General features: G+C 46.7%; 1 protein-coding gene across 1 annotated transcript; it reads left to right on the top strand.

Annotated features, from left to right (window-relative positions):
- Positions 1 to 1940: 1940 nt before the first annotated feature.
- On the top strand, positions 1941 to 6657 carry Fabp6 (fatty acid binding protein 6). Its single transcript, XM_006971609.4, has 4 exons — positions 1941 to 2055; positions 3837 to 4012; positions 4836 to 4925; positions 6549 to 6657. The coding sequence occupies exons 1-4, from the start codon at positions 1989 to 1991 to the stop codon at positions 6600 to 6602; spliced, it is 387 nt and encodes a 128-aa protein (XP_006971671.1). The 5' UTR covers positions 1941 to 1988; the 3' UTR covers positions 6603 to 6657.
- The last annotated feature ends 6066 nt before the right edge of the window (positions 6658 to 12723 follow it).

Below are 12723 nucleotides of genomic sequence, written 5' to 3'. Positions count from 1 at the left end.
TTGTTCAACATATAGAGCTTTCATATGTATCTCAGCCTGGTTGGTTCTTCCCACCTCCCCCGCCCCCCAGCTCTCATCCCTCTAGCACTCTTCCCCATTGTACTTTTAATCCCAGTATTTGTCCCTTCCATGTCCCTTCTATTGTCTTCCTTACCATCTCCCTTGGGACCTCCCCCCTTCACCTGCCCCAGTCATATGGCCCCTGTCTTGCTTAGGAATCCATCCTTAGCAGATAGTTCTAGCTTATTATCTGATATACACCCAGAGGTATTAACAATAATTACTTAATTATAATAGAAAAGGACTGCAAACAACCCAAAGATCAGATAGAAAGTAAATTTTCTGAGGACCTGACACAGCAGTGTGGCAAGAAAAAAAAGGAAAAAAAAAAAGAAGAAAAAAAAAAGTAAATTATCCATAGACTAGAATGTGATTGATATTGATTGATTGATTTGAGTGATTGTGGTGCTGTGGATAGAACCCAAGACCATGCCCATGCTAGGCAAGCTCTCTACCACGGAGCAATTTAAAATGATATAAACACTAAGTGTATTGGTGTGTGTCTGTAGTTCCACTTTTTGGGAAGGTAAGACAGGAGGGTCCGGTGTTTAAGGTCATCTTAAACTACATAGGGAGTGTGAGGCCTGTCTGGGCTGCTTGAGACTCTGTCAGAGAGAGAGAGAGAGAGAGAGAGAGAGAGAGAGAGAGAGAGAGAGAGAGAGAGAGAGAGAGAAGAAGAAGAAGAAGAAGAAGAAGAAGAAGAAGAAGAAGAAGAAGAAGAAGAAGAAGAAGAAGAGAAGAGAAGAGGAGAAGAAAAGAAAGGAAGGAAGGAGGAAAGGAAGGAAGAAAGAAAGGAAGGAAGGAAGGAAGGAAGGAAGGAAGGAAGGAAGAAAGAAAGAAAGAAAGGCACTTGCTGCCAGGCTTGACCTGAATTCAATCTCTGGGCCCCACATGATGGAGACAGAGAACCCATTTCTGAAAGCTGTCTTCTGACCTACACACACACACACACACACACACACACACACTCAAAAGAAAGAGAGAGAAGGGTGGGCGACAGACAGAGAAACCACTTAGTCTCAGGTTTTGGAGTCAGCAACTATGATCAATTCTGCTTTGAACAGAAATGATGGGTTCTCATAGAGAGGAAACCCCAGAAAAGGAGAGTTTTTATTTGTTTGCTTTTGGTTTGTTTCTGAAACAGGACCTTACTCTGTATCCCATGCTGTCCTTGGCCTTATGGCAATCCTCCTGCCTCAGCCTCCTAAGTACTAAGGCTATGAATGTGAACCACAATGTCTGGCTGAAACTTTGTAATTTAAGTAGTAATGATGAAGATGCTGATGAGGGCCTTTGTAGATACTTTGCACTGCTATTTTTGTGTGGCCAGGAGCCACCCAACAAGCAAAGCAGGCAGCTGTCACCCCAAAGACTGGAGCCTCAGTGTCACAGATCATATCTAGCTTACACATTACACACACACACACACACACACACACACACACACACACACACACACACACGCCTTGGGTCTGGGTTGGCCTGGATGCTTCCTGGGTGCCTCATTCTTCTGGGTCGACACATACAGTTCAATGCACAGTGCTTGGTGAATGAAGGCTAGAACGAGTAAGTGAAGGATGAGGAGAGCATAGGAAAAGGGCATGGTAGGGATGAATGGAGGGTGGGATGAGCAGAGAGGTGAATGACCACACTCGATGGCAGTCCTGGCCCTGACCTTGCTGACGCTGGTAGTGGGGTTGCAGGTGATTTTCCCCAGGGTGAATAACCTTAGGGCTCTGCCCCTCCATGTCCTGCCCATATCATAAAACAGCAAACACCTCCTGATTAGGGGCAGGGCCGAGAAGTGGGGTGACTTTGGAGCTGAGCCTTGGCAGTTGGGAGTGTTTATAAACTGGGACTCCAGCCTCCTCAGGACCAACCTTCTTCCTCAGCTCGCTGCTCTTTGCTGCCAGCTCTCTCCCAGCACTATGGCTTTCAGCGGCAAATTCGAATTTGAGAGTGAGAAGAATTATGACGAGTTCATGAAACGCCTGGGTGAGTTTCTTCATATTCCTTCCCTGGGGCTGGCTGCTTACAACCAGCTCTGGGATAGGAACCCAAGCCCTTGGGGTGGAGTGGGACAGAATTCCATCCATCCATCCACCCATCTATCCACCCATCTATCCACTCATCTATCCACCCATCCATCCACCCATCTATCCACTCATCTATCCACCCACCCACCCACCCATCCATCCATCCATCCATCCATCCATCCATCCATCCATCCATCCATCCATCCACCCATCTATCCACCCATCCATCCATCCACCCATCTATCCACCCATCCATCCATCCACCCATCTATCCACCCATCCATCCATCCATCCATCCATCCATCCATCCATCCATCCATCCATGCATGCATCCTCACTTTTGCTGAGTATTCTGTCCTGTCTCCAAGGACAATCGAAGCTGTAAGACATACTTTGATTTGAAAAGACTTAGAATCTTACTATTTCTAGTATCTTCATATCTCCAGTTTGAGCTTGAGGCTCATTAATATTCCAAGTCACATAGTAGTGATGGGTGAAGTAGAGATTTGATCTTTAGTCATTCACATGTTTGTTGTTGTTAGAGATCTGAGAATCCTATCAAAATTTCCATGCACTAGCCACACAATTGTCAAGAGGCAGATGTAAGAGGTAGCTCAGTTGGTAGAGGGTTTGCCTAGCATGCATGAGGCTCTAGTTCCATCATCAGCAATGCATAATCCAGGCATTGTCATGAATGCCTATAATCCCATCACTCTGGAGACAGAGGAAGGAAGGTCAGAAGTTCAAGGCCATCCTCAGTCCAGGGCACTTGAGAGCTTTGCCAAAAAAAAAAAAAAGAAAAAGAAAAGAAGGAAAGCTCCAGGAGACCTGGGGGCCTTCCTATTGTGGTCACATCTGTTGTGTCAGAGTGGCCCGGAGAGCAGAGCCTTTTCTCCAAGGCCTTGTGGACAAGCTCCTTTGCCTTCTGGGTCTTCATTTCTTTGGTGTATGTATGTGTGTTGAAATTTATTTTTATGTGTGTTAGAGTTTTGCCTATATATATGTAATCACCGGATGTCCCCAGAGGCCAGAAGAAGGCACCAGATTCTTGCAACTAGAGTTACAGATGGTTGTAAATTGCCTGTGGGTTCTGGGAACTGAACCCTGGAGCGTTGCAAGATCAGTGGTCTCTCTTCAGCGCCAGGTCTCCGTTTTCTCATCTGTAGAATAAAAGTATTAGAAGACTGAATCTTGAACATTGCATCCATTCCAGAACTTTCTGGGCTTTGCAAATTTCTGCTGTATTGGTGTATTACTGTAGGAAGATTTGCTATCATTATTATTATTATTATTATTATTATTATTAAATTTAGGTTTTTTAACGTATATGAGTGTTTTGCTCCTATGTATGTCTGTGAACCACAGTGTTACAGAGGGTTATGAGCAGCCATGTGGGTGCTGAGAAGTGAACCCAGGTCCTCTGCAAGAACAAGTGCTCTTAACTGCTCCGCCACCTCCTCAGCCCCCAAGATTGGCTATTTTTGAAGAGCACCAAGTAGTTGTGAGGTGCTGTAAGAGACACAGCCACATTGAACTTAATTCTCACAAAGGCTCTAAGAGTCAGACCTTACTGTCATCATTTTATAAATGAAGATAGTAGGGCAGTGTCCTGCTCAAGCCCCGGGTCTCATGACAGAGCTGGGATTTGAACCATGTGCTATCTATGTCTCAGACACTGTATTAGACCTGCAGGGTTATAAGTAGATCCCATGTGGACTCTCTGCTTGTCACTGGGCCCAGGTCTTCCAGGAGACGTGATTGAAAAGGGACGTAACTTCAAGATTATCACAGAGGTCCAGCAGGATGGACAGGACTTCACCTGGAGCCAGTCTTACGCTGGGGGCAACATTATGACCAACAAGTTCACCATTGGCAAAGAATGTGAAATGCAGACCATGGGGGGCAAGAAGTTCAAGGTGAGAGGCCCCTGGCTGCCCTTTCCTGTCCCCCCAGGCCAAAGGCTAGCTTCTCCATTTCAGATATGGCTCCTCTGCTCCCCAGGCTGAGGCTTCTGTCTATAGTTTAGCCTTCAGTATGAAAAACTCTCTTTCTTGGTGTTTTTAATGCTGGGTAATGGCCACCATTAGAAAGGAACACAACCCTGAGACACAAATAGCTGATGTGCTGGTGTGGTGGTGCATGACATTAATTCCAGCACTTGGAATGCAGAGCTAGGAGGTTCGCTGTGAGTTCCAGGCCAGCCTGGTCTACACAGTGAGTTCCAGGACAGCGAGGGATACACAGAGAGATGCTGTCTTAAACAAACAACCCCCAAATTCAAACAAACATAGTCTAATTTTCTGAGCATGGTGCATGCTAGTAGTTACAGCACTTAGGAGGCAGAAGCAGGCCATCTCTGTGAGTTCTGAGCCAGTGAAGCCTACACAGTGAGACCTCTTCTCAAAAAGAACTAAAAAAGCTGGGTGGTGGTGGCGGCGGGTGGCGCACACCTTTAATTATATTAATTAATTATATATATACATATATATATATACATACATATATATAATTTTTATTTTTCGAGACAGGGTTTCTCTGTGTAACAGTCCTAGCTGTCCTGGAACTCACCCTGTAGAACCAGGCTGGCCTCAAACTCACAGAGACCCACCTGCCTCTGCAGGATTAAAGACGTGTGCCACTACTGCCAGGCCTACATGCTATTTTTAAAAGACCTTAATTGATGCCTAAAACTTGTTAGGCTTGTTAGGCTTTGTATTCAGTGCTCTGTCTCTCTCCCAGGCCACTGTGAAGATGGAGAACGGGAAGGTGGTGGCAGATTTCCCTAACTATCACCAGACCTCGGAGATCGTGGGTGACAAGTTGGTGGAGGTGAGTTCGTAGAGGTTTCTATTATTTCTATTTCATTATTTATTTATCTTTATTTTATGTACATTGGTGTTTTGCCTACATGCATGTCTGTGTGAGAGTGTTACATTTTGGAGTTACAGACAGTTATTAGCTGCTATGTGGGTGCTGGGAAATGAACCCAGGTCCTCTGGAAGAGCAGTCAGATCTCCCAACAGCTGAGCCATCTCTCCAGCTTCCTATTATTTCTGTTTTTAAAAGGTGCTTTATGAGGCTCAGAGACAGCCTGTGACCTGCCTGAGGTCACAGAGATAGCACATTGTGGAGGCAGACCCTCTTAGCTGATTTCTAGAGGAAGTTCTCAGTCTTTCCTCGAAGACCAGTGGGTCTCTGCCACCCTGCCATGTTTCTTTCTCATAGAATTAAAATACATCTGAACATGGTGGCAAATGCCTGTGATCTCTGGAGGCCAAAGCAGGAGAATCTTGAGTTCCAGATCAGCCTGGACTAGAGTGAGACACTGATCCCTCAAATCACACCCACCCACCCACCTACCACCACCTACCACCACCACCCACCACCACCACTCACCACTCACCACCACCACCACTACCACCATCACCCACCACCCACCACCACCACCACCACCACCACTCACCACCACCACCCACCACAACTCACTATTCACCACCACCACTACCACCATCACCCACCACCCACCACCCACCACCCACCACCACCACTCACCATCTACCACCACCACCACCACACACCACTCACCACCCACCACCAGGGGATATATTTCAATGGAAACTGCATGCTTACTTATATAAGGTTCTAGGTTCAACCCTCAGTACTGTCAAAATCAATACTATTGAATTGATACAATAAGATGACAATAAGAATTAGAAAATAAATGTGGTAGTGTTGAAACAAAAACAAACAAAAAGGTGGTCCAAAGGATAAACTGCTTGCCATCAAGTCAGAGGATCTGAGTTCGATTCCTGGGACCCACATGATGGAAGGAGAGAACTAACTCCTGCAAGCTGTCTTCTGACCCCCGTGCACACATGGCACAGGCGCCCACACACATGAAAAGAACAAAGGCGTCTTCTGATCTGGGTGAACACGAGCCCACTGGGAGATCTGATGAGAGCTTCCAGTGAAATGTCAGCCAGTGGGTCCTGATTCCCAAGGTTCCCAGGCCTGAGCTGTGCAGGGAGATCTGAGGGCAGGAGACTTGAAGCTTCGTGTGCACAAGACTTAATCTTCACAGGCTGAACCAACCCTCAGTTTGCTCCCCTGTATAATGGGAACAACCCCCTGGGGCTCCTGGGAATTATAGATGGGAATAACGTGAAGAGGGGCCTGGCAGGCAAGAGTCAACAGGAGCAGTGGTAGAATAGGGGCTGACCTACCCCCAGCCCATCACTCTTGCTTCTTTCTGTTCAGCATGTGACCACATTTGCTCTGCAGTGGATCCTGTAACTGACACGGAATCTAAGCCCCAGAATGCAGTGCGCCTGCCTTGCATCCACCAGGAATGGCAATGGTGGCTGGCCTTGCTTCCTCTACACCCACGATCACCTCAGGGCCGCTGCCTGGGGGAGTAGCACTGATGTCCTATGTTCTGGTTTCTTCTTTCAGATCTCCACCATTGGGGGTGTGACCTATGAGCGCGTAAGCAAGAGGCTGGCTTGAGCCACAAGCTCTGGGCTCTGAGGGGCTGCAACCCACCAATAAAAATGCACCATGAACTGCCAATGCTGACTCTGGAGTTTCTTTGTTTCTGTTGACTGGTGTCTTAGGGCAGCCCTGGCCTGAATGGGAGTAGGAAAGCATCCCAGGATGGCTGCACTGACCAAATGTAGGCCCTGAGATGTCTGCAGGTTCTACCACGGCAGAGGGAGGTGTGAATGTTCAATCTGGAGTGCAGTGCTCCCCATCCTTGGCAGCAGCCACGGGGGGAACATGGTGGCACACTTCTGTGGACACCTTGTATCATCTGCCACTGTCTTGTTTCCAGTCTCCTTTAAAGACACAGTTCGGGGCTGAAGAGATGGCTCAGAGCGTAAGAGTGTTCGGCAAGCGTGAAGACGTGAGTTCAAACCTTTACCACCTGAGTACAAAGCCAGGCATGGCTGTACTTATGCCCATAACCCCAGCTCTGTGGGGAGCAGAGACTGGAGAAGCTTTGGGGCTTCATGGCCTCCAGTACACGTTCAGAATCTCCACGTTCAGTGAGAGATTCTGGCTCAAGGGAGTAAGACAGAGGGATGGAGCAGAACACCCATATCTTCCTGTGGCTGCCATGTGTGTACACAAATACCACACATATACCTCACACACAGATACATACCTGTACACAAGGACACTGTTGTGCATGCCTGACTGTCCTCAGAGCCAAGCAATTGCAATCTTGGGGAGTTCAGCTGTGCCCACTTGCAAAAGGACTTTCCTAGCTGGTCTTGTTGACTGTTTACAGCCCCTCGTGGAGGGGGTAAGGAGGGTCATAGGACCCTTAGAACACAGCTTATCCCTCCTACCTGTTGCATGCAATGCTGTCTTAACTGCATATGGCTCCAGGGAGGGGCTAGAAGATATTGGTCCTGGAAGACTCGAGAAGGGAGGCTCCATCTTTGAGGCTATAGGGGAGCTTTTTATCTCTGCTGGGTAAGGCTTTCCAGGTGCAGCCTGTTGGGGAAGGAGCACCCACACCCCTGTAAGGAACCCCTCAGCTATGCTCTGTAAGGAGGTCCAATAAACTCACTGGTTCCCCAAAGTGAACTTTGGCAGAATGGAGCTTCGGTTTGTCCCTGGAACTTAGGTGAAGGAGTAGACGTTACCTTACCCATGTCTTCCCCACCACCGGCCCCAGGAAGGAATTTTATCAACAGACACAGTTGTCTGAGGAGGGTGACATGATTTTCAACACAGGACAAGCCTATCCTGACTCTTGGTGAGAAGGTGTGGGTGGCAGTTACACCTTTAGGAAGAGCCCTGCCTACCAGGCTCCAAGATAGAGCAGACATGGATTCTTTAGCTCTTACCCAGGGAATCCATTTCAGCTTGGTTGTGCAACCGCTGTCCTTTGGCCTCGGTGTATCCACTGGTACCAAAGGGGCTGTAAGGATCACCCAGGGCTGGAAGAAAACAGTAGCCTAGGATACGGCAAAGGTTCTTAGACGTGGCGAGAGAGACTTCCCCAGATGTCCTGGACTGGAACCTGATGTCTGGGAGGAAGTGCTAGGAAGCGTGGGTAGGAGGCTGCTCACTCCATGGTGGGCACCAGAGCCTCGGGTTGAGAAGGATGCTGAAGTGGTGTTTGGGTTTAACAGCTGGTTTGTGACTGCTGATGGGAAACTCAATCTGTCCAGGCATGGAGCAGAGCAGGCAGCCTGCTGGTCCCCTCGCTAACCCAGAGGACAGAACAGCTCTGCTTCCATCTTCCTCGCTCCTTTGGAGTGCTCACCACATCTGGGTATTCACTCAACTTCTTTTCCCCCACTAGTTTTTGTTTGGTATTGTATGAAGTATCATTTAGTTTTATTGTGATGGAAACGTGAGGTCACTTTCCTTTGTGGAAACTCTAGCTCATTCGCCATTGGCAAAGTGAACGGTAAAGAGGTCAAAGATGAGCGATGTTGACTTTGCGAGCAGGATTGTTATCCCAGCCCTGAGATGAGAGAGAGCCCTATCAGTACCCACTGGGATGCTTTATTCCTAACGCAGTGAAATGACGTAAGCCTTCTTGGAAGAGGATGAATTCCTACACAAGAGTTGAACTATCGGCCACACCTGGTGGCACATTCCTGTCACCCCAGCTACTTAGGGAGCTAAGGCCAAAGTATTGCAAGTATAAGGACTATACAGACCAGTGGTTCTCAACCTTCCTAATGCTGTGGCCCTTTAATACAGTCCCTCACGTTGTGGTGGCCCCCAAACATAAAATTATTTCATTGCTACTTCATAACTATAATTTTGCTCCTGTTGTGAATCATAATGTAAACATCGGATATGCAAACCCAAAGGGGTCACGACCCACAGGTGGACAATCCCTGATACAGACCACTAAGCAAGTCCGAAGTCAGCTGGTGCTACAAAGAGTTCAAGGCTGGCTTGGACAAGTGAGTGTGACCCTATCTAAAAATAAAAAAGTACAAAGAGGACTGGGAATGGAGCCCAGAGGCAGAGAATTTGCTCAACATGTATGAGGCCCTGGGTTTAATCCCTAGTGCTGAAAAAAAAAAAAAAAAAAGAAGAAGAGTTGAATTATCAAAGGCAGGCAGGCACACTAAGGTTATCTTGGATATACAAATACTGCATGGCAGACAGAAGAAATAAGGTTTAATGGGGCATGGTGGCACGTCTTTAATCCCAGCACTGAGAAGTAGAAGTAGGCATCTCTCTGTGTGTTAGAGGCCAGCCTGGTCTACATACATAGGAGGCTTCATGCCAGCCAAGGATACACAGGGAAACCCTGTCTAAAAAAAAAAAAGTTTACCAAACACCCATGTAGCAGCTGGCTTGCAGCACAGCTTACTAAGTGGCCCTTAAGGCACTTCTCCTTTCATGTAATCTCTAGGCTTTGGTTTTCAAGGCTTCCTTGGCTTGGACAAAAGTTCTGCCCAGTTCACTGGTAGTGTCCCTTGCGGCTTTCCTTACTCTGTCAAGACTTTGCCCATCTTTTCAAGGATAGCATGCAGAGTCTCCTACCCACCCAACCATCAGCCCATGAATTCCACCGTTTTTGCCAAAACTTACTGCTAATTAAATGAACTAGGTAAGGATTAAATTAAAGGAGTACCATCACTGTTTCCCCTCCAGACTGAATCATTACTCATAGTGGGCTTGGATAATAAGTCGCTGAATAACAGAGTTAACCACAATTAGGCTGAAAATCGTAAGAGGGAGAGGGAGGAAGAAAGGAGAGAGCCGAAGAAGGAATGGAAGTGGGGGGGAGGTAGGGAGAGAGGGACAGAGGGCAGGAGACAGAGGAGAGGAAGGTAGCGAAGAGTTCATTATTTTTTTTTTTTTTTTATTTTTTTTTTTTGGTTTTTCGAGACAGGGTTTCTCTGTGTAGCTTTGTGCCTTTCCTGGAACTCACTTGGTAGCCCAGGCTGGCCTCGAACTCACAGAGATCCACCTGCCTCTGCCTCCCGAGTGCTGGGATTAAAGGCGTGCGCCACCACCGCCCGGCTCAATTTTTAATTTTTAATTTGGTGTGTGATGTTCTCATTTAGTTCAAAGTTTTTTTTTTTTTTTTTTTTTTTTTTTTTTTAAATAATAAAAACAACAAAAAAAGCAAAAGCAAAGATACCTGAGGTTGAACTCTGGTCTCCATATGCATGCCCACACACATGCATGTGCAATTGCCCACACTCACACTAACAAGTACATACTCCATACACAAACACCACACATATCCGTGCATACACACACACACAAAATAAATAAATACATGTATAAACAAACAAACAAACAAATAAATAACATAAATTCAAATAGCTGACAGAGAAGGAGAAAGTCTTAAGTCTGTGTTGAGAGTCTCCCAGACCCAGGGAATATGTAATCAAAGAACCTTAGCTCATGACAAAGATACATCTCACAGATATAGAAACAGGTTCAGAGATGGGGAGAGGTCCACTTAAGGTCATACAGCAGGAAGCAGGGTATGTTCTTAGAGTATTGGAACCGGGCTTCATTCCCTAATGGAGACCACAGGTGTTTTTTTTTTTTTTTTCTTTTTTTCCTTTTTGAGACAAGGTTTCTCTGTGTAGCCCTGACTGTCCTGGAACTCACTCTGTAGGCCTGAAACTCAGAGAGATCTACCGGTGTCTGCCTTCCAAGTGCTGGCATGAAGGATGAAAGGCTTGGGTCATCACCACCGCCCCTCAAGGTTTCTTACTCTTATACACATATAATGCTTCAGTTATGGGAAGCAAAGGCATGCAATATTTCCCTACCACCATTCTTCATCATGTGTCGAATTAGTCTATCTTTCGGTTGTACCATGTTAGAATGTCTAATTTTTAAAAAGTTATATTTGTTTATTAATTGATTGTCACAAGGTATCTAGCCCAGGCTTTTCTCAAATTTACTTTATAGCTATCAAAGATGCCAGTATGTTCTGAAGCATGAAACTTTCAGCCAAAACTTTAACTTTTTATGTAAAAAGTCTGTAAGGCGTATCTGTCTTATCAGTATGCGAATCTGTGTTAATAAGTCCTAAATTATATGTACCAAAGAGTTGTTTTTAAGATGAGTATGATTTATTGTCAGTAAATGTCTTATTTGTATGCTTATTCTATGCCTCTATATACCTGGGTCACGTGAAAAATTTCTTGGGTGAAAAGGGCTTGGGGGCAGCGAGTGGGGAAGTTCCACGAGCTCCGGCTTAGGGCGTCACTGTCACACCAAGTAGACAAATGAGCAAGTGCATCTCAGGTTGGGAGCAGAGACAGGAGTAGTGAGTGCACCCAGGGCTACTGCAGAGGCTTATCTGCCACCTACCAAGACCTCAGTCGGGCTCCTCAGCCCCAGAATCCATCCGGCCATCTGTGGCTGGTGCATCCTTTGCCATGGGGGGAGGGGGGCGCTTTGTCCTCTACATGTAGTATGTTCGGCAGCACCCCCAATCTCTACCCACTGGGTACCAAGAGCAGATACCCTCAGTTACAGGAACACATTGTATCGCTCGATTGTTACTAAATGTTCTCTTGGTCCCCGTGTGACTCTGGCTGCAATTTGCTGGAATGATGGGAAAGGAGTCCATCTCAATGGGATGAAGTGGGAACAATCCAGATGAGAGAGGTCAAACAGCTTTGCAGTCAGGGACCAGGCATTTATAGTGTGATCCTAGAAGGAAGCAGGCTCTCCTTGGAAAAGGAGTCTGGCTGTCTCCACCCTTCACACAGCTCCCAGCTCAAAGAAATACTATATAGAATCAAGGTAGGTTTTTTTGGGTTGTTTTTGAGATCTTTGAGCCCTCAGGAGGGCTAGGAGTAAAGGTGTGTACTCCCATACCCGGTACAACAGAGAAGCTAGGAACTCACAGGGTCCAGATGTGGATTCTCCTCTGAGGACCTTGCACATTTACTCTTTCCTTGGATAGCTGAAGAATTCTCACATCTGTATTTATGAGGAAGCTGACTAAACATGTTGATTCTGTGTCCCATCCCAATTACAGAGGACCCCAGGTCATTCTGCAGCTCGCGCATGTCTGGTCTGCTGTCCTCATGGAGATAGCAGGCCTGGGGGAGCCTTTAATGCCTTCTCCATGCTTTGTGGCTGCTGTTTTTGTTTATAGACAGGTAGCCCTGGCACCCATTATGTAGACAGACCGAGAGATCAGTCTGTCTGCTGGGATTAAAGGTGTGTGTGTGTGTGTGTGTGTGTGTGTGTGTGTGTGTGTGTGTGTGTGACCATGCCCGGCCATCTCTGCTTTTTAACCTTTTCTAGTCATGATCTGGTATGGCAACAAAGCCTTAAGCAGAATACCCATGTCTGTGTGATCCCTCTGGTTGAAGGCTGGAGCTGTGACTCTGTGCCTCAGCTTTGCCCAGAGCTATTCTCAGGCCAAAAGTTCAATGGTCTCCATGGTAACAGATGGGGAGTAAAGCCACAGGAAAGGATGTGTCCAAAGTGAATCCATTGTTCTTGGTGAACTCAATTTATTTTATCAGCATCCTCCAAACCTAGAGGCCCCTGCCTCAGTGAGTCTTGTGTGCAGGGGTTGAGTGTTCCAGTTCTCTACCAATGGACATGGTCCCCAAATGTCCTTCACAGTCTGGTCCTACTCTTCATGCCATAAAATGTCACC

Source organism: Peromyscus maniculatus, chromosome 8 (genome assembly GCF_049852395.1).
Source record: "Peromyscus maniculatus bairdii isolate BWxNUB_F1_BW_parent chromosome 8, HU_Pman_BW_mat_3.1, whole genome shotgun sequence".
In the NCBI taxonomy this organism is placed as follows: Eukaryota; Metazoa; Chordata; class Mammalia; order Rodentia; family Cricetidae; genus Peromyscus; species Peromyscus maniculatus.
This window is presented reverse-complemented; position numbering and strand designations above follow the sequence as displayed.

Bases quoted from the DNA above. Each gene is read 5' to 3' on its own strand.
- Fabp6 (XM_006971609.4), top strand. From the start codon at position 1,989: ATGGCTTTCAGCGGCAAATTCGAATTTGAGAGTGAGAAGAATTATGAC. The intron at 4,013-4,835 runs GTGAGAGGCCCC...TCTCTCTCCCAG, and splicing joins TGGGGGGCAAGAAGTTCAAG to GCCACTGTGAAGATGGAGAA. The intron at 4,926-6,548 runs GTGAGTTCGTAG...TTCTTCTTTCAG, and splicing joins TGGGTGACAAGTTGGTGGAG to ATCTCCACCATTGGGGGTGT.